Source organism: Myiozetetes cayanensis, unplaced genomic scaffold (genome assembly GCF_022539395.1).
Source record: "Myiozetetes cayanensis isolate MyiCay16 unplaced genomic scaffold, myiCay2020 scf15, whole genome shotgun sequence".
NCBI lineage: Eukaryota > Metazoa > Chordata > Aves > Passeriformes > Tyrannidae > Myiozetetes > Myiozetetes cayanensis.
The window spans coordinates 252,220-272,913 of record NW_026087159.1 but is presented as its reverse complement, the minus strand read 5'-3'; the positions used below and the strand labels follow the sequence as shown (position 1 = coordinate 272,913).

Below are 20,694 nucleotides of genomic sequence, written 5' to 3'. Positions count from 1 at the left end.
TGTGAGAAAGCTTTCTAAAACAATTTTATTGGAATGATACAGGAATGGTTAATATACAGCTTAAAACCTCAATGCCTGCCCTCTACAGAGGAAAAAATAAGAAAGAAAGGAACAAATTCAGTTCTTGCACCCATGGAAACAGAACTACAGCACAGAGGTAACAGATTCCTGGCACTCCTAAAGTCATGCGAGAGATCTGCATCAAAAAACTCAAGTTTTACACACACCACAAAGAGATTTTCGGTATTTTCAGTTTGTGTTGGTGCCTTGTTCCCCAGACAAAGGAATAATTCAGCCTGGCTCCCAGAGCTGGCTTAGGAATGCTGATACAGTTTGAACGCTCCCATATGGCGGGGGGGGGGACAGATGAGGGGAGTGACTTTGCTTTCTTAAACTTTCTTGACCATTGAGACAGAGATTTGACCTCGTTTCCGAACGTTTTGGGTCGCTGAACTGACAGAATTTGGCAGCGAGTTTTAATTACAGCTTCTCCAAAATAATGGCTGCAATTCACCAAACTTGCACAGGAAAAACACAGCAAGCTGGTGTGGGTACAGGGACTCGTGTGGCAAATCCCACTTACTTAGTATTCCACAGTTCCCAAAAATCTGAGCAGGAGTTTAGTCATAGAGAAAGTCTAAGCCAATATTAAGAAAGAAAAATCGCCTCGTTCAGAAAGATGAAATCATAGTAAACAAGAAAAATCTGATGCTGGATTTAAAATGTAACCAAACTTTTATTTCCAAGAGGTCTTAAATTTCACAGGATTTCAGTAATTCCTGAGAAAGCCTGTTAATAAAAAAGCACAATTGGGTGTATTTTCTTTAAGGTAAGGCAAAATCCCTCCATTCCTCTGCCTTATGATACTGGGGTGCTTTTGTAAGCACAAGCTTCAAACTGCCTCCCAGGCTCCCAAAAAAGATAAATCAGGAATTAAAATATGGCCAGGAATAACAGGCTCCCTCCTGAGCCTCTGGGAGAACGCACAGGTTAATATTGCACGTGGTAAATCCACCAGTACAAGACACTTTTGACAGGTCTGCAACTCCTGTAATAGCTTTGTGATATGGCAATAACAGTGGAGAAAAAAAGTTTTTAAACCTTAAAAAAAAAAAAAAAGTCTTCCTTAATTATAATAGTTTTTCCTATTCAAACATTTATTTCCTCGTTTGAAAAAATACTATATGAACCTAATGGCTACTGGAACATGCAGTGAGATGTTAAATGCTCTAAGCAGTGTGAACTGGTATTTTTTTAGAGAAATACATTAAAGGCTCTCAACCTTACACAGGTAAGGAAATGCCATTTCTGGCCGTTTTGGCTTGTTTGCAACATTGAGTCTTGCCCCCAGACGTGTCATCGCTCGTGCTTAGGCAGCTGTGAGGGACTTGTGCCCACGGCCCACATCCCTTTTTGGTAAAGGAGCCCACACGGATCACTTCAATGAGAAATGCACGGCTTTGTTGGGTTTGTATCATCTGTACAGCGTGTAACAATGCAACTCTTAAATATCCATTCTACAAAAGAACAAACACAACTTTCCAAAGCAACTACAATGGTTACACTACACAGTACCACCTACAACTCCATCTGAAACCGGGAAAGACACTGAAAAATTACTGTGTAATTCAGTAACAATTTTGAGGCAACTCAGGCACTGAATTAGTATCTGACGAGGTTTTAGATGCTGTTTAAATAGTTGGATCTCTGGGTAAAACCCACCTGCATTTTTAGTACTAAAATAGTTTCTTTAAGTTTCCACAAAACGGACGAATTGCCAGGACAGTTTAAACTAACTGAAATCATTCATGTCTGATTGCTTGGGCTTCCTCAGCCTCCAACCCATCCCAACCCACTCCTGTTCCCCACCTCGAGTTCCCATCTCCACTTGTGTTCGGTTTGGGTTACGTACAGTGAATGCTGCAAGCACCAATCAATGTTAGAAATCACATCTACATTTCTTGAAGCAGAGACAGTTGGACTATTTTATAAAAAGCTGTGGAAATTCCCTTTACAGACATTTAAGGCAGTTGAAATTCACGCTTGCTGCTTGGCCAGTGCTTCAGCTTCCTGAAACAGCAAAAGAGAATTACATGTATTATTAGGACTTTCTCGGTGTGTTCAGAAGGAACATTATAAAACAATAACCTGCATTTTTCAGGTGTCTTTCAGCCTTTTTTAAGTGATCACAAACAGGAACGGAATGGCAACAGGGGAAATACAAAAGGAATTTCCTTCTGGATGGTTTCTCCAAGTGTACTTTTGACTGCAGATTAATTTAATGACCTATTAGCTGCAACACGGCCTACAGAGAGAATTGCAGTCCCAGTGCCCTCAGCCTGGTTTATTTGCAAGGACAAAGTTCAACATCTGCCAAACTCAACCTTTATGTAATGGAGCTGTTTGCTTTTGTGACTGCCCTGAACTAACAAACTCAACAATACCATTGTTACCATGAGCTAAACAAACCATTTCCAAGAAGTCCATGAGATTTTCAAGAGAGGGGACCCAGCGGGTGAGCCCAGTCTGTAGGAAGTCCCATGCAGATCTCCCTTACCCTGGAGGTGGTGGATCACTGTGGTTTTCCTGGCTGCCTGCCCTCATCCTGCCTTTGAACTGGGGCTGTGGGAGCGCTCCAGGAGCGTGCCCTGCTCCGCTGGCCGCGCATCGGGATGGCATCGGGCACCCCCTGCTCCTGCAGGGACACCCTGTGCCTCTGGGGCACAAAAGGCAGGTGAAGAATATGGGGAAGATCAAAAAGAACTACACAGCCTGGAAAAAAGCAAGGGTGTTTGATACTTTCTGAAAGACAAGTGGTTCTTTGAATGGTGAGAAAGAGGATCAGTTCCCTAGGCTTTGTAACAGCTCCATTACCCATCCTGGGCACTGCAATAGTGACACCTTGCTCTGTTTTTTTTTGCAAGACAAAGGAATTCTTTTCAGAACAGGCAGGAAGGTGGGTACAAGTAACTCAAAGAACCTGCTGATCTATTTTTCTTGAAGGTCAAACTTCCATTTCCTTGGGTGTGGTCCTGCACATTACCTGGGAGAGGCTCAGCTTTCCAGCTTTGACACTGTCCCTCTCTCATACTCTACTTTATTTCTCCCTCAAGGCCCCTCACTGAGCATCCTCTCAGTCCTTAAATTCTTAATAAAGAAATAATTGAGCACGGCCTTTAATTCACAAATTCCTCTCCCTTTAAAATCAAAAAAAGGATATTTAAGATCAATTAAATGCCAGCCTTTCCCAGGGTTTGTAGATCCAATTGGACTCTCAGTGCCCAAAGCACAAACCAAATCACTAGGGCTCAGAAAACAGTTACTTGGATTTTCCATGCTCACTTCTGAGCCATTTCTATTTAGCATTTATATGAAACCTTTGTGTTCAGAGTCAACTAACTTCCCAGATATCTCACAATGGCATTGAATGGAGGTTTCCTGCCAAGACCCTCCTTCCAATCACACACAGGCTGCTCCCAGACTCCTTCCATTTTATGCAGATGCAATGCCATTCCCTACAGTGTTGCAGCCAAGCTTCACCCAGCTACACTGTAAATTCCAGTTGCAGCACCTACACATCCTTGTCTCCTCCTCAGCAGCAGGAAATCAGTTTGAGTGTACATCCTAATTGTGGGAGGGGTTCCCAAAGTCAGCCCAAGAGCAGGATGCAGGGGGTACAAGGTCAGTTCTGCAAAGGTTGTTTATCATCCTCAGCCCAGCGCTAGACAGAAATTCAGCAGAGCACAAGTGTGTTCTATTCCTCCTGTTTAAAATTCACCTTTTCCTTAGGTGAGGGCAGAATTGGAGCATCCCTTAGGACAGAGTCAGAGCACTGCCACCCTGCTGTGTGCTCTGCCAGCCAGCAGAGCTGGGGAGCAGCGCTGCTCACGCACCTTATGGAGACAGGTGACCTGATTTGTTATGGCAGCAGCTGCTCTCCGGTCCTGCTGCACTTCCCAGGGGTAGGGCACAAGCTTCCCTGCATCCCACAGTCTGCTTCCTCCCTCCTTGGCTCCATCCTGCACCTCTGCTGTGCAGCTGCTCCAAGGAACTTCCCTGAGATTCCCAGGACTGTGGCCCTGTGTGCAGCGGGCAGTGTGTGACGCTGGGGCACAGATCCCACCCAGGCTTTGCTCTCCGCACGAGGCAGCTTTTCCTCCTCGCACCATTCCCATCAGCAGAGCTACTGCTGGAAATTAGTTTGGCTCCCAAAACTGCCTTCAGTCTGGCCCACAACCTGCAGGTCTCACTGCTGATGGGTCACCATCCACCCTTAAAATTAGGTCTCTTGGTGATGTGCACAGCACGACCTTCGACTCGTACTTGAGTAGAGCTGAAAGGAAGCGGCGTGTTTATCCAATGGAACAAGAACGCTGGAAGTGACCTGGAGGATCCTGCTGCTGTCAAGTGAAACGTATAAAGCAGGCTTGTCCTATCCTATCAAAATCAAAAGGAGAATTCCAGCCCATTGCATTTGCAAAGCAGCAGCCCAGTTTGTAATTGGCAGAGGAAAACAAGCCTTGGATAACAAGCTGGAGGAAAAAATACTCTGAAGCGAGACCATGTTATTTCAGAAACAGTGACTCTGGTTTCCAGGGATTTTCTAGTACAAAAATCTCATCAAAATTTCACATGAATTAAATTTTTTCACTGAACTGAAAACATTCTTTGATTTTGTGGCAGTTTTTTTCGTCTAGATTTCTCATGCATTCCTCACTGCAAATATTAACTCGTCTTCTGAAGCTGAAGCCTGAAAACCTCTGGAGACCGAGTATCTCACAGGTTGACTGGGGCAACCACAGCACACCCCACTATGAGCAGAGAAGAACAAGGTCTGAGATACAGGTTGGGGCTCACCAGGAGGTTCACCTACCTTTGAACCAGGGGGTGCAGTCAAGCCTAAAAACGCATAAACCGCGTTGTTCTCCCGCGCCTCGAAGAAAGCCTCGTAGTCCTGCACGGGGGAGCCAGGGAGGGGATAAAGACACAGGGATGAACTGTCAGAAATGATCTCAGCTCAGCTTGGGGTGTCACCCAACTCTCACCAAGCAAACTGCTTTGTGTGACCGAATGACAAAGGCAGTGTCACCTCAGGTAAGTGTCACTGGCACCAACACCACACCAACTGCTCTGGTGGGAAGGGACAAGCTGGGAATTTCACTCTCTGTCCCAATAAGATGTCGCTGTGAGGTGCTCCAGCCTTTCCCAGAGGGACAGACTCCACACCAAGGCAGTTGTGACTGGGCCTGGTGTGGATGTCCCTCCTGCAGGAGAGGCTGAGCCTGGACCTTGTCATCACAACCACTGCTGTCCCCAGATGTCATTGCTAATTCCTGATTAATGATGGAAACTGTGCAGCTGGGGACTCCAGCTCTTAAACCTGTTAGAAGTTCAAGTGAAACCTTTACACTCAGAGTACACCTTTCCCATCATGTTTCCCACTCAGGATTGGTCTGTGCAAGTGAAGGCAAAGGGGTGGCACTGTTCCTTGTACCCACAGGGCACTACAGGTGTGCTAAACACACACACAGGACAATTAAACAAAAGAACAAATACCAAACCCCAACCAAGGGAACCCAGGAGGTTTGTGCAAGCCCAGTGCTGTCTGAGTTACCACAGAATTCCCTCACTCTGACTTCTGAACTCAGCACACATCTCTCCTGTGACTTCCCTGCTCTCCCTTTTGAACTGCAGCACAGCACCAGCCTCCTCCAGCTTTCCTGGGAATGGAATTTGGATGCAGGACTCCTGGCTGGGGAGCCCAAGGCGAGGCAGCATCTCAGTCTCGGTCTGTTAGAGCTGCTGTTTAGCACAAACTGCTCTGGATTCCTGGCTGGCTCGTAGGGAGCAGCCTAAGGAACAGCAACTGCTCTTTGCAGACTGCAGAGAGAGACAGCTCTAAGGAGAGGCTGCTGCAGCTGGAACAGAACAAAGTACAGGGAGCAGAGGATTCCAGCTGCCTGGAGATCAGGGATGGCAAATTATTGCTCCATTTGCACACGCAGCATTTGGGTACCAGTTTGATAAAAATGTGGATGATTATGGAAAATCCTCCCTGAAGCCCTCCCGTCAACAGGACTGGGGCTGCTTGATAACAAAGGGCTTGTTTATCTTGCTGGTGCACAGTCCTTCAGCCTGCACCACTGCAGCTCCCAGGAAAGGAATTCCTGGGAGCGAGGAGCGGGGCTCCTGCCAGCCTGCACAGCATCCCCAGTCCCAGCCTCTCTGCTGTGCTCGGGCCAGGAAAGTCAATTTGCTCTTTCCTCTGCCAGTTGTGCTGCATCAGATGGAACAAACGGGGAAGTTCATGCTTGAGAGGCATCAGATAAAGACAGAAAGAGGTTCAAATTCTGGGCACAGAATTAACTTTTACCTTCCTGGAAGCTGAACTGGAGCAACTCGGATTCAGCAACACAAACTGACTGAACTTCAGAAGTTCAAAGTGACATTAAGCAAAATTTTGTGGATGACATAAACCCACAGCAAGAACTGGTGTGAAGTACCTGTAGCCCTCCCCAAAATTCCTGTATTCAGAACTCTCTTGGGGTGCAGTGGGGGTGCATGAGAAGAATCTGTGCTGACATTTGGCCTCACCTTTGTCATTCCAAAACAACCTTTTTCCATGTCACAACCACAGTCAGTAAATTTTGAGAGCTGAGTGGTACAATAGCTCGCTGTAGATATTGTTTCAAGTTCTGCTTCTATTACAAGCAAGAAAAATTCCTGACACAATTGAGAGTAATTGCTTTTAGTAGCCACAGAATCTCCTTACAAAGGTCCAGCACTGGCAGGTTCTGACTTTACAGACTTTGCAGGTCAGAACCAGACTTCAAAAGGGCCAGAGGAATGCACACTGTGAGCTCTGTTCAGAGCATATTAAGTTTTAAAAATAAAACTAACAGTTAATCTAATAATCATTCAAGCATGGCCTGGTGAGTACAAGTACTGCAGGGCAACTTACTTTTGATCAAGCATTAAAATAATTACCAGTAGGATTTGTGTTTGCAACACGAGTTTTAATCTGTCCAAGGCACTGCAGTAAGTGGACCACAGCAGCCCTCCTTTTTGCCAGCAGCACACAGAGCTGATCCCAAGAAGAAAACTGATTTATTATCATGGCAGACATGACTTTAAATGATCTGGGATCTGCACCCGGGCAGAACAGATCTCTGAACTGCCATAGAATGCAAGGGTGGTGCAACAGGGCCAGTTTCTGTGAGGTGTTAGTTCACAATCATGAGAATTAAAAAAACCTCTGAACTTTCAGAGCTGCAGGATGGGGAAAAAACCCACAAGAAAAAAAAAATTATATATACACTGCAAGGTGGGATCTGAACAGGAGATCCAAATTTTAACCCCTCTTATGGTAGAACTGGAATATTCAAGAATCAATTATTATTAAAAAGCCTGAGAGGAGGGGAAACATCTGACACCTTCCACACCTTTCCCGGGGGTACAGCTGGCCAAGCCCTGCCTTGCTGGTCACAGCAGCGAAGCACAGGCTGTGGCAGTGAGGAAGAGGGGTGGGATGGGGACAGGGAGACAGTGAGGAAGAGGGGTGGGATGGGGCAGGGGGCCCTGCAGCCTCACCCCGAGGTAGCGGCTGTCGTTGAAGAGCCGGGGGGGCAGGGGGTTCCCGCTCGCGGGCCGACTGTCCTCGGGGACGTTCTCGCGCATCCATTTCCGATTCTCCTCGTTGGCAGCGATATCCTTTTCCTCAAATTCGATCTTGTTGGCCTCCAGGAAGCCTAACACATCTTGTTGCTGCTTTTTAATCTGTCACAAAAGGGGGAGGGGAGGAGACAAGGCAAACAAGATCAGTCAAACTGTCTTTCCTGCAGTTGCAGGGTTCGATACAGAAGCCAGGGGGTGCGAAACAGGCTGACAATGGAAGTGGTAAGAGAATTCTTAGAATCCAAAAGTATCTCTAAAGAGTCAGATCTGAGCTTTGACTTGGCTCCTACATAACTGAACAGGCTGAAGCCTAAGACTCTGTCCCTCTGTGAACCCTAAAAGTGCCCCCCAAAAGCAGAGGGGTGAGCAGGGCCCTGCAGAGGCTGTGCTGGCCGGGCTTTGCAGCTGACTCGGGACAATATTGTTCAGGTGCAGTGGAGTTTGCTGAGGCACATTTGAGGTACAACCTGTTTCCTTCAGCACAGGCTGAATCCCCATCTCAGAGTTCAGGTTTTTATCCACCTTGGTGCCAGGACAGAAATCTCACAGAGTCCATTAACTGTAAGATCCTAAAGCAATTTTGGCTTATGTTTCTTTCCAAAAAAAAATCCCTCTTGCACTGTGTTCTGGGTGTCAGCAGAGGCAGGTACGGTCTCTGGAAAGCTGTGATCCCTCATCCCCCATTCCCACTGGTGTCAGGGAGGCTGACTGAGGTCCCACACCTGATGCTGCCTGTCCTTGTGCACTCACACAGCATCCAAGGAAAAGCATGATCTGTGCAGCAAACACTGTGCTGGCTTTGCACAGGGAAGGTGGGTTTTGTTACTGTCATTCTGAATTACCGACTTCCCTACACAGAGATGTTCTGCTTATGTTCTGCTCTCCCTCTGCATGACTTTACCACCATAAAGGAAATTATAACCATGCACATCCTGGCAAACAATTAAAAAAAAAAGGGATTTCATGGGAAATTCCTTCTCTTCAAATTACTCCCTTTACTCCAAAGCCAGTCCAAGGCCTGTCTTTAACATAATGAGCTGCGAGCCGCAGGAGCCGCGTTTCATGCAGATGTTGCACTGGTGCTAATTCAGGTCAGCCCCAGCTCCCGGAGCAGCCGCTCCATATACGGCCACGGGAAAACACAGAGCAGCACCGGGGTCAGGGCACAGCCAGCCCGGAGCCAAATATGGAGCCTGAGCCCCGGCTCCACAGCCCCACACCCACGGCACCCACCTGCACCCACGGCACCCATCCGGACCCACGGCACTCATCTGCACCCACAGCACCCATCCGGATCCATAGCACCCATCCGGATCGGGAGCGGTGAGGGGATGAGGAGGGAGAGGGGGAAAGCGCTGCCCTGGAAGGGGGTGGGCTGGGGAGCAGCGCCCGGCAAATCCAAAGAGGGAATCTTCAGGCATCCCCTGAAGTCTTTAGATGCGTCTTTAGATGCTCTATCCATGGCCAGGCTCAACTAGACCTTGGTGTAGCACAAAGGCACCGATCCTGCTCTCCCAAGGAGGAAGAGGTGCCCCAGCTCCAGCAGGGAACTGCCTGCCCAGGGCTGCAAAGCCAAGGTGTAATTCCTCCTCCTCACACACTGGCACAGGAGCCGCTGGGCTCCATGTGCGAGCACCCTCAAACAGGAGGATGTTGCTAATTTTCATCATGGCTAAAAATAAATAAAGCTGGAGGAATTAATACCGCCCCAGGAAATAATTCATGGGGAGGCTGCAGAGAAGAACATTTCTGAGCAGGCTCAGCCCTGAGGGTAAGAGGTTTCTCCCCCTGCCTTTAACAACAGCAGGAGGGAGGAGAAGGGGAAGCTTTTCTCCTGCAGCTCAGAGGGGAAAAAGAGCAAGCACTTCCTTCGGGAACTGTTCTGTAGGGCTAAAATAAGGGAAAGGTCTTTGGAATTGTAAACTCCTCTGCCAGGGTGACCTGGCAAACAAATGGAATTTTTTTTCCCTGAGCCCATCAGATTTTAATTAAGCATTTCCTACAACGTCTAAATTACAGATCCAACTAATTTTCTACAGTCTTCAGTCCCTTAACTTATCCAAAATCTGCTGCTTTAATGAGAACACGTTTTGAGATGTCCCAGGATTATTAAGAAATTAAAGAAGACCAACTTTTTACCTAATCTACTATTAAACTATACACTCTGCAGCGAAAAACATGAGCTCTAAGTTGGATAGTAATCAGCATTCTGATCTCCTGAGAAGTGCCTTTATTTTTTTAATCCTGTTGACTCTTGGATTGCCTGCCAGCCACCCACACCTCCTCATGCAGCACCTCACACTAGGACAGTCTCTGGGTTGTTTTTTCAGCTCCAGGTAGCACCACCAGATCCCAAAGTCAGGACTGTGGCTCCAAAGGGCCATCACAACCCTCTCTGCTTGTTTTTGAAGAGCTGGCAAAGCTGGAAATGTATTTTTTCCACGAGGAGAGGCACCGCTGGAAGGCAAACATGGAAGTTTGGTCTCCGTGTCGCTCTCGGGCCATCTGTGGGCAAGAGAGGTAAATCCCCAAAGAGCTCTACAGGAAACCAAGGAGCTGGTGTTGATGCATGAGGAGTACTAGTGTGAATCCTAGTTTTCTGGCCAGAGGGGAAAAAAGCTGGGATATTAAGCAGCGATGTCCTCCCAGTTCCTTAGACAAGGTGACAAACACTTACACAAGAGCTCCAAATGCTCCAGAGAAACACGGCCCCAACCATGGGGCAGAGCGGACACCGAGCTGCCAGATCGGGTTATTTTATGGGATTTTATTTAGATAACTTCCAATAAACCCAGGCAGTGGAATACCACGGGGAAGGAAAGGCTGAAAATAGAGCAAGAGACGTCTGCTGCCGCTTCAGGGTGTTTTGTCTTACTGGAAAGGGCGCACGTTCTCCTCAGGACAGCCTGGGAGATGGTTCCTGCTGCCCATGTTTGGGAAGGAGCGAGGAGCCTTCCTTCAGGATGCGCCTGTCAACACACAGCCCTCGCTTCCCAGAAGTCCTCTCTTGGTTGCCTGACCAGGCCTGGACACCGGCCAGCGCCTCTCCAGATCCCACACCTCGCCCTACGTAAACAACTGTCATGTCTGAAGGGATGTTGGCCTTTAAACTGCAGCTCCCTGCAGTTGGCAAACACAAAAATCCTTGTTTATTCCGAGTGCTCCTGACACTTCGTGCGGGGCCCAGAGCACCAGAGGAGAGCTGGGAACGTGCTCAGAGTCAGCCCAGGAACTGCAGAGCACAGCAGGGTCTGGAGGCTCGGGACAGGCACTGGGGGGGCACGAGGACTCTGGAGACTCAAGAGCACCAGAACAAAGAAATCAAGGATAGGGATGGGCACAGAGCTGTAAGGAAGGGAAGAGCCTGCAGGCAGGAGCGGATGGGAATGAGCAAAATGGATGGATGGAGATGGGGGGAATCCCAGGGGGGAGGTGGAATGGAGAAGGGGTGGGAGCAGAAGTCAGTTCTGCTGTGCTGGAGCTCCCCACTGCCCTGCTTGGGAAACAAGGATACCCTTGGGAAAGCCAGTTTTGCTCACAAGTGCCTTTACCCCCGTCCCAGGAACGGAAACACACTCCTGGATTCTGGGCCTGAACACACCTGGGAGAAAAACAGCTACAATTGCTCGTCCAGTGGAAGCATTATCCTTTTTGCTGCTGTTCCCAAAGTGATATCGAAAGGAGCATTTAACCAAATAAATCCATTTTCTCTTTGGTTTGGCTTTCACTGTCTATTCCAGAGACAGAAATAGTTTTATGGCAAATTACTGTGGTTAAGTGAAGTCTCAGCCCCACACTGTGACCTTCTGCTACAAAATCCATTGGGAATCCAGATTCTCTTCCTTTCCAGTTAGAAGCCAAACAAGAAACATTAAGCTTTCAGTGGAGCATGGGCACGGGAGAACATTATAAAAATGAGTATCAAATTATGAACAAGTTCTGTCCCTCACTTGAATACACATCAAAAATTCAGTTTACTGGTCTTCGATCTAACTTCCATCAGTGATGTCAGGACCACAAGAGAAACCACGTCAGAGCTGCCAAGAGTACAAAGAGGTGATGTTTTCCAACAAATCAGTCCATCAAAAGGAGAGTTTTAACCCCAAAGTGGGAACAAGATAACAAAAAGGAGGCAGGGATGATGCTGCAGGACACTCCATCCTCAGCTCCAGCCAGGATTGTGCTGCCTGTCCAACAGCCAACCCCTCCTATCACCAGCCAACTGCAGGGAAACACTTATTTTAAGCACTTTATTGAACCCAACTTCACAGGAGTTTCCATCTCCTTGCTGTGCACAGGCACACACACAGAACAGTCTTGTCTGCACAGCTGGCCAAGAAGGGGCTTGGGTTGTTTTTTTAAAGTCTTGTTATTTTTTCAGTTTATAAATAAATCCCTTGTTGGACAATAGACATGTTTTGGAAATCTATTTCAGGACTACTGGAACCCAAAGTGAGTTTACAGTCTGAGTGCTGCTGTTTTGGTCACAAAACAAACTTGCTGGCTGTGGCTCTGCTGTCCTGGCACCATGGGAGGTTTAGATTGGATACTGGGGAAAATTTCTGCATGGAAAGGGTTGCAAAGCATTGGAACAGGCTGCCCAGGGAAGTGATGGAGTCACCATCCGTGGATGTGGCACTTGGGACGTGGGTTAGTGGTGAACACGGTGGCGCTGGGCTGATGGTTGGACTTGATGACCTCAAAGGTCTTTTCCAACCTTAACAATTCCATGATTCTCTCCAGCTCCCGCTGAACGTGTGTCCTGAGCTGCCTCTCCCAACCCCACAGGTGGGATCCAGCACCAGGACAGCAGCAAAGCCACACCTTCCAGCAGATCTGCATCTTACACACTTTTCAATTTAGTTTCAAGACAAAAACAGCTTTAAAAGGTTTTGGGGTTTTTTTTGCCATTACCAATTCCAGCTTTCTGAGTTCTAGATAAGAAAAAGCAACTACAGCTTTAAAACAGTTCTATTTTATGCCACTGATGATTTTAAAGAAGCTGCTTCACCATTTGTGCAGGAGGTGAAGTCCAAACTCCAGGTGATGCTACTGCTGGTGGCCAGACTTGGAGCCACCCGTTCTTCAAAGGCTTCAGAGCCTTTGCAACATCGACAAGGTGCAATTTAACAGCAGATGGAAGAAGTGCAGCGTAAGAAATGTTCAGCAAACCCCACGGGCAGCCAGGAGCAAGGGGAGAACCCCCAGGAAGTGGTTTTCTTTGGAGGGATGGGGCAGCACGAGGAATGTGGAGCTGCTGCCAAGACAAGTAACTTGGGCAGAGCTCTGGCCCTTTGGGAGCTCCTGCCTGTGCTGCTGGTCCTGGCCGGCACTGCTGCCATCCACTGCCCCTGCCCGCAGGGAGGAGTACAACACACTCTGGGTTTTTCCTTTGCTTTTCACATTTCTCACCTGGTTTCTACAATGATCTTGCCTTCCCCACCTGGGTTGCTAATGCAGCAGCCCAGACTTGCAAATGAGCTGCAAAACGCTTAGAATTTCACCTCCCAGTACAACACAATTTGTAGGAGTTAAAGAGCCCGGCAGCTCAGCCATGGATTTAAATGTCAGGGATTCCTGACAGCACCCTAAGCTTATTCTCCATGCCAGCACTGCAGGAGGCCTCCCCTTCCAAGACAAAACACCCCTGAGCAGCCTCATCCCTGACCTCCATTGGAGTTTTCCCTGGTTTTACTCTAATATTCCAGAACCTATTTTTTTGTCTAAGTGTTTTTGTTGATTTTATTTGTATGAACAAGTCTTTTCCCCTCATATTAGCTTAAAATTCCAGTGTGCCAGTTCTGGTGGTGCCACTGTGAATGGTGATCAGAGGGTGGGAAACCCGGAGGTGCCTCCAGCAATGACCTGCTTGATCAGAGCTTTGCCAGGTGTCTCCCAGCAGTTCCTGTCTCACTGTTACTTCCCTCTGCCTGGTAGAACATCTGCCTATTTTTAGGCCTGGGTAATTATCATCACAGAACTCAAAGCACTTCTTTGTTCTGGCTATTTTAAGCATAGCAGTGCCATCATTGTCTCTCTCGATGTTTGGCTTCTGGTCTGCAGGGAATGAGATCGAGGACAAACACAGCAAAACCACCACCAACTCCCGTGGCCTAAATTGCTCACAAGAGGCTGCAAAAGTTCACGCTGGACTTGAGTTGCTCTTTTTTTTTTTTAATTCCAGAAATTAGGCAGTGTCCAGATGGGCTCCATATGTACTCCCTGCCTCCCTTTGGGAAAGCCCATGGCATATCCACATGTATCCTGCAAAGCAGCCCTGGTTTGATGTGGTTACACCTCAACAGCTTAAAATTTGTTTATTTGGGAATGGTTTTTACCACTGACCCCAAGCTCCATCAGCATCACCATCCCAAGAGCTGGGGCAGGAGGGAACAGGCTCCAGCTCACACTGAGAGCAACAACCACGTTCCTGTTGCTCACATGTGGTTCTGGGAGATGCTTTTTAAAAGCAGGAAAGAGTCTTGGTGTGAAAGGATGCAAAGGGACCACCACTCAGGGGCGAGGCTGGGGGAAAAATCCAGGCCACCAAAAGGTTTTTGCAATTTACCCTGGAGGTTGCATCACGTCTGGAAGCACGTGGTCTGTCTGCAGCGAGGCTTTAGCCAGGCCTAAGGTACCAGCCCACTGACCAGATTTTGGGGTACAAGCCAGGAGTATAACTGGAACAAAGGACAAAGTCTGCACTTCCCAAAACAAGACCACGACTTGCTCCAGAAAGCATAGAAAGTTACATAAATGAAAAAGCTGATTCATGAGAACAAAAAGAAAAGCTTCTCTCAGGGATTACAATGCCATTGTAAGTGCACTCATTCAATAACCCAAGGCCTGAAAACTTGCTAAATCCCACACCAACAAAACCCAAGTCTGAAGATCCTTGTGCATGCAACAAGTTTTTTCCCACCAGAAGAACCAAATAGGAAAGTTTATGTCACCTTCATGGAGTAAAGTCTGGAGGCAGTCAGGATTCTCAATGCAGCCAAGGGCCCTTCCAGAGAAATGTGTCCAGGGAAGGGAATGGAGCTGGGGAAGGGCTGGAGCAGCAGGAGCAGCTGAGGGAGCTGGGGGGGCTCAGCCTGGAGAAAAGGAGGCTCAGGGGGGACCTTCTGGCTCTGCAACTCCCTGACAGGAGAGGGGAGCTGGGAGGGGGTCGGGCTCTGCTCCCAGGGAACAGGGACAGGAGGAGAGGGAATGGCCTCCAGCTGTGCCAGGGGAGGGTCAGGTTGGACATCAGGAGGAATTTCTTCACAGAAAGGGTTGTCCAGCCCTGGCACAGCTGCCCAGGGCAGTGGTGGAGTCCCCATCCCTGGAGGTGTCCAAGGAAGGACTGGACGTGGCACTCAGTGCTCTGGGCTGGGTGACAATGTGGGGATGGATGATCCTGGAGGTCTTTTCCAACCCCAGTGATCCTGTGACTCTCATTTCCCCCCAGGTGAGCACTCTGTCACACCCCTGCAGGCAGAGGTCTGTGTGTGCTGAGTCCATCAGGAGAGCAGTAGGGAGGGAAAGCAACTGCTCAGGAACAGAATTCCAGAGGCTCTTTGCAGTTACACCACACAAAGGTTTGGGGTATTCGTCATTTGGACCTACAAAAGCAGACAGACATCTGCTGCCAAAACTCAAGGCTTTAATGATGTTGATTTGAATATTCAGACAGAAATGGTATTGATTTTTTTTCATTTAAATGTACACGGGGTTTGAGTTAATGCTGGAGCAGAGGTTTTGAGTGTCACTACTTTGGTGCCAGACACACAGTACAGCCAATTCCACCACAGCTCTACTACAGTCAAATTCTAACAAGATACTAAAAGGCCATAAATAGGGCAGAACTGACTTGCTGCATCCTCTCGAGTGTCTGTTTAGCTACTTTTCTCCCACAGTGGCCAAAAGCAGATTCCTTTACCCATTAGTCAAGTAGGAGGACAAGTAACATTTCCTTATTTATATCTCCTCAGCTTCTGGCAAACAGCAGAAGCAGCACTGCCTAATGAAGCCCTGATGACTTTTTAATGTGTTTTAGGTTTACTTTTTATAAAGGCACCTTAAGGATCAACGTATTATCACAGCTTCAGTCAAATTCTGCTCTTAACAAACAATTCCCGAGTGCTGGGGGACTGTGTGGGAGTGAATCCATTCATCCTTTAACACCTGCTTGTCAAGGACTATTGTGGTGCCACCAGGATTCTAACACAGAACATCTTATCATCAGCAAAGCCTGAAGACTGGGTGTAAAGTACCATTTAATAAACTTCACATTTTGTTCCAGTACATGAAAATGGTTCTGCGTCAGCTGAAACCAAACCTCTTTTCCTACTGAAGCACCAAATTCAGAAGAAAATCTTTCTCTCTGGTGGTTGGGCACTGATCAGGCTCCCCAGGGCAGTGGTCACGGCCCCACGGCTGCTGGAGCTCAAGGAGCCTTTGGACATGGTGGGGTTGCTGGGGTGTCCTGGGCAGGACCAGGAGTTGGACTGGATGATCCTTGTGTGTCTCTTCCAACTCAGAATATTCCCTGATTCATGAGAAGGAGGGTGACACAGTGCATTCCCCTTTAGCTCTCCTCCTTCCTGCTGCTCCCTGACACTTTTTCAGTTGCCCCCTCAGCATTCCCTGGCCTGCTCAGGCTCCTGGATCACACTGGCAGCATCCAGCTGCTCTGCCCAAGATTCCAGCTCAGCCTCAAGCACAAATCCCCACAGTTCTGGGGGGCTGTGCCTTCAGTCAGGACATGTGTCCTCACCCCAACCAGAACGGAACCCTCCCTCCACTCTGCTGAAGATGCTTTGTTTGTTCTGTCAAGAGCTTCAGGAGGGTCAGCACTGCCCAGTCCAAGTCATGCACAGGTCAGGATGCCAGTGCTCTTCCCCACAGCAGTCATGGCCTGTTCAAAGGCCACCTCCCCAAACACAGACCCTCTGTGCAACCAGGGACTGTTTTTTTGTTTCTTTGGGATCTTCCCTTCCTTTTTTCCTTTTTTTTTTTTAAAGTTCTGTGAAAAGTGACAGCAATGCCCAGTGGGATTATCTGCCTGGATTTCAAATCAAACAATCCCCACACAGCCAAAATTTCCATCTGCAGGGATTTTAATACAAGGTTTTAACTAAATCTAATCTAAAATCTCATTCCATCATCAACCAAAAAAACAGAGATGTTTGCTTATGGGTTGGCTGTGAGCCTTTTTTACACTGCACTTCCATGCACATGGAACACGAGATTCCCATCAGGGAAAGGAGTTAAAACCCAAATGCCCCAGGAAGGGACTGGCAGCACCAAAGCTGTCACTGGCAGAGGCACCAAATCTCCCTACCTACTTTTTGTGGATAACCCAAGAGCCTGAACACAATAAAACAGTGAATGAACCCAAAGCTTCCAAGTGCTGAACACTGGGAGAAGCATTCCAGACCTGGAGAGGTGTCAGGCTGACACCTGTCCTCTTGCACAAGGAAGGCTTGACTGGAGACACAGGGAATGCCCTGACTCCTGCTTCACTCTGTTCCCACTGGGCTCCAGGTCCTGCAGCCCTGGGAGCAGGGACAGCAGCCCCAGGAGCAGGGACAGCAGCCCCAGGAGCAGGGACAGCAGCCCCAGGAGCAGAGACAGCAGCAGGAGTCTCCCCTCCCTCCATGTGATCCCTGCAAACAGCCCCACCAGGAGCTGTGTTTGATTAAGGATGAACTTTGCACTGGAAGCAGCCTGAGTCTCTGGAGAGTCTCTGGGGAGTCTCTGGGCACTTCCTGGTAGCAGCTCCAAACTCCTACACCCAGAGCTCTCCAGCATCCAAAGCCTGTCCATCCTCCTGGAGGGGCTCTGCCCCCAAACCTCACCTGCTGCAGCGCCAGGTCCGGGCAGGAGAGGCCGTGGGGGAAGCACAGCTCGGCACTGGGGCTGTACACACTCATCCTGCAGAAATCAGGCTCATGGACCTTCTCCATGAACTCCAAAGGCGTGTCCCTGAGCATGGAGTCACCTCTTCTTAGAAGCACAGAATCTCCTGAGCTGGAAGGGACCCACATGGATCGAATCCAACCCCTGGCCCTGCACAGACACCCCAACAATCCCCTCCTGTCCTTGAGAGCATTGTCCAAACCCTCCTGGAGCTCTTGGAGCTCTAGGCAGCCTTGGCGCTGTGCCCACTGCCCTGGGGAGCCTGTTCAGTGCCAACCACCCTCTGGGGGAAGAACCTTTGCCTGAGATCCACCCTAAGCCTCCCCTGACACAAGTTCAGGCCATTCCCCGGGGTCCTGTCCCGGGTCACAGAGAGCAGAGCTGGGTGCCAGCCCTGGCAACTCCGTGGAGGTGAGAGCTGGGGAAGCTCTCCCGGTCACAGCATGAGGATTCTTATGCCATCACAAGGAAAGGGAAGAAAGAGCCAGGAGAGGCACTGTCTCTCCCAGCAGCAATAAGGACTGAAATCATGGATCAAACCGTGGCCTCAGGCCATTCCTGCCTCAGGCCTTTGCTTCACTCAGCAAAAGGAAGCGCTTGTGTGCAAATATTCCCAGATCCAGATTTTTTTTAGGGTTTTTTGGGACTACTGAATTATCCAGAATAAGTGTAGCTTGCAAAATGAAGCTTCCAGACCTAAGCTTCCCCTTCTCTTCCTTTAGGTGAGGATGTAAAGAAACACTGATGTATGGAAACCACAGCTTAAACCACGTGCGCTGGCACCATCCACAAACCATCACAGCACCCGGAATTGGCACCATCTAAAGGAAAACACCACCATTACAACGCTAAATAAATTGACCCTGGGCAATTTTCTAAGTCAGTCTTGTGGCATTTGCCTTTCACAAGCCTGAAAAGTGCTTGTCTGCTCCAAAACCAACACAGAGCGAGCTTCCTCCTGCAGAATACAGGCTCCATTATCCTGGTTATCCGCTAACAAAGCACAGGCAGCAGCAGAATAGGAGCTCTTCATTTATTACACACAGTTGTTTTCTGCAGCAGACGTGGAGCTTGGCAGGCTGAGTTTCCCTGGAAGTCTCACAGTATCCAAACTCTGTGCTTGGTTAAATGAAAACAAACAGATGTGCTCCTCCCAAAGCCCAGCATAAAATTAACAACTCCTGGGCAGTGCAGAGGTGAGAGTGGCAGGACCTGGGAGCATTCCCACCCTTCAGCCTGCACTTGGGCTCTCCCAGACCACTCCATGCCCCTTTTTCCAGGCAGTGCCAGCCAGGATAGCCATGATGGAAGGGGAAGTTGTGCTCACCCTCTCCTTCAGGCCTGGGATGGTCAATGGGCACCTCGGAGAGGGGCTGAGCAGAGGGAGCTCCAGCAGCAGCCCCTTCTCCTGGCACAACTGGTCAGTGCATTCCTGGTGTCTCCACAGTCTCAGCATCTCCCTGTACTCTGTCACCTGAGACACCAGTCAGGGAAAGGGGAGCCTTTGTTATGTGGAAATAAAAAAAAGTCCTTAAATCCAGGCTAGTTCTGTCAGACACTCCTTGAACAATTTCCCCTTCACCACTCAGAGCTTCCTTTCCTAAGCTGTTAGTCAGTAGGAATAATTTTTTTTTCAAATCACTGCTTGTTTACCTTCAGGGATCATTTCTGGCTGTTTGTACAAACCCCACAGCCCAGCCCCACAGCCAGGCTTTACACTCGGACTATAAAGCAATTCACCACACAGAAGAATGATCTCCAGCAAGATAATCAGGCTCAGTATCACGAGTACAGAAACCTCTGGAACATGACATATTCCTAAATACTCACACTCTCAATGTGGCTAAGAAAAATGGGCAAAGACACTGAGGGTGCCACTGACCACCTGACTGCTTGCTCTAGAAGCTTTTAAAAGTCCTGAAAATCTGGATCTCATCCCTGTTGTCAGGTAGTGAATCTGTTTTTATCAGGCAGTCTCTTTCTGAGAGCCAGAAGAATTATTCCTCCTTCATCTTCAACTTCACAGAAACCCCAGGACAGGTCGATGCGACTACACCCTGTGAAAACCGGCACAAACTGCACAGGTGCCACCTTGGTGCCCCCTCAGACTTCACCCTCCACATCTGCCCAGCACTGGGATAATATTTCCTGGAGAAACCAGCCTGAGATAACACCCCCAGGGCTGCAGTTTGGGCTGTTTATTGAAACAGCTGCTCCTGTAATTATTTTCCATAGTTTGTGGATTTCTGCTGGCCCTGCGTGGCACAGAGAGAGCAGAGGGAGAACAGGTTTGGTTTTGTTTGTGTGATGAGGTGAACTCTGGTTAGAAAAGGAGTTAAAAGCACAGACAGTGTTGCAGGAGGCCCCTGTGGTTTGCAATAAAAGGAAGGTTTATTTCCTGTATGGTTTAGCACACAGAGCTAAATTAACCAACAAGACTAAAAGTTTACAGCATTAATTGCTGTTTCACTGCCTTTATACTGCCAGGCATTTATTCTTTAAATAAAAAAACTACTTTAAAAAGAAATATAACATGACCTCAGGGATCCAGGTGCTTCTGATGTGTGTTGCTTTTTATCTTTGAGGAACTCATATGCCACAGGTATTACTTAACAAAGGAGTCTTTTTGCTGACTGCTGTTCTAAAACTAAACCAATGAATTTTTTTTTGGAGAGAACAAAGCTTTTTTCCTGAACTAAAAACATAAATGTCATAATACAAAGGAAGAGAAAAAACTGTGGATGTAAATACAAGTTTTCTTGCTCTTTCCAGGAAAAGTCAGGCTGTACTGAAATAGCACAGCATCCCAAAATCATCCTGGAGAGTGGAAAGGTTCAGCAGAGCACAGTGTGTATGGACAGCAGTTTTCTGACCAACCAGGTAACTGCCCTGGGTAACATTTCAAGTGCAAATCACCCTGGAGGCCCCAGATCCTTCTTTATTTTACTTGGACAAAATATAGTAACTCCAGAAACTGTGTCTTCCAGAGGGGGAGAGAAATTCTTCTCACTAGAACTGGCCACACTGCAGTTTCTGATCCTTTGGGCAGCTGAAGCAATAGGGGAGTTGGCCAACTTCTTGTCGTAGCCAGGAGGGTCAGTGCCCGGGACTTTGCTC

At 48.2% G+C, this 20,694-nt stretch overlaps 1 protein-coding gene across 1 annotated transcript in view; it reads right to left on the bottom strand.

Moving 5' to 3' along the window:
* SH3BGRL (SH3 domain binding glutamate rich protein like) overlaps nt 1-20,694 on the bottom strand; it is a 30,047-nt gene continuing 9,353 nt past the window's right edge. The window contains exons 2-4 of the mRNA XM_050310666.1: nt 7,591-7,776; nt 4,874-4,954; nt 1-2,070 (exon numbers count right to left, since the gene is read on the bottom strand). Of these exons, the coding sequence (XP_050166623.1) occupies nt 2,038-2,070; nt 4,874-4,954; nt 7,591-7,776 (300 nt within the window). The 3' untranslated portion in view covers nt 1-2,037. The remainder of the gene's footprint in view (nt 2,071-4,873; nt 4,955-7,590; nt 7,777-20,694) is intronic.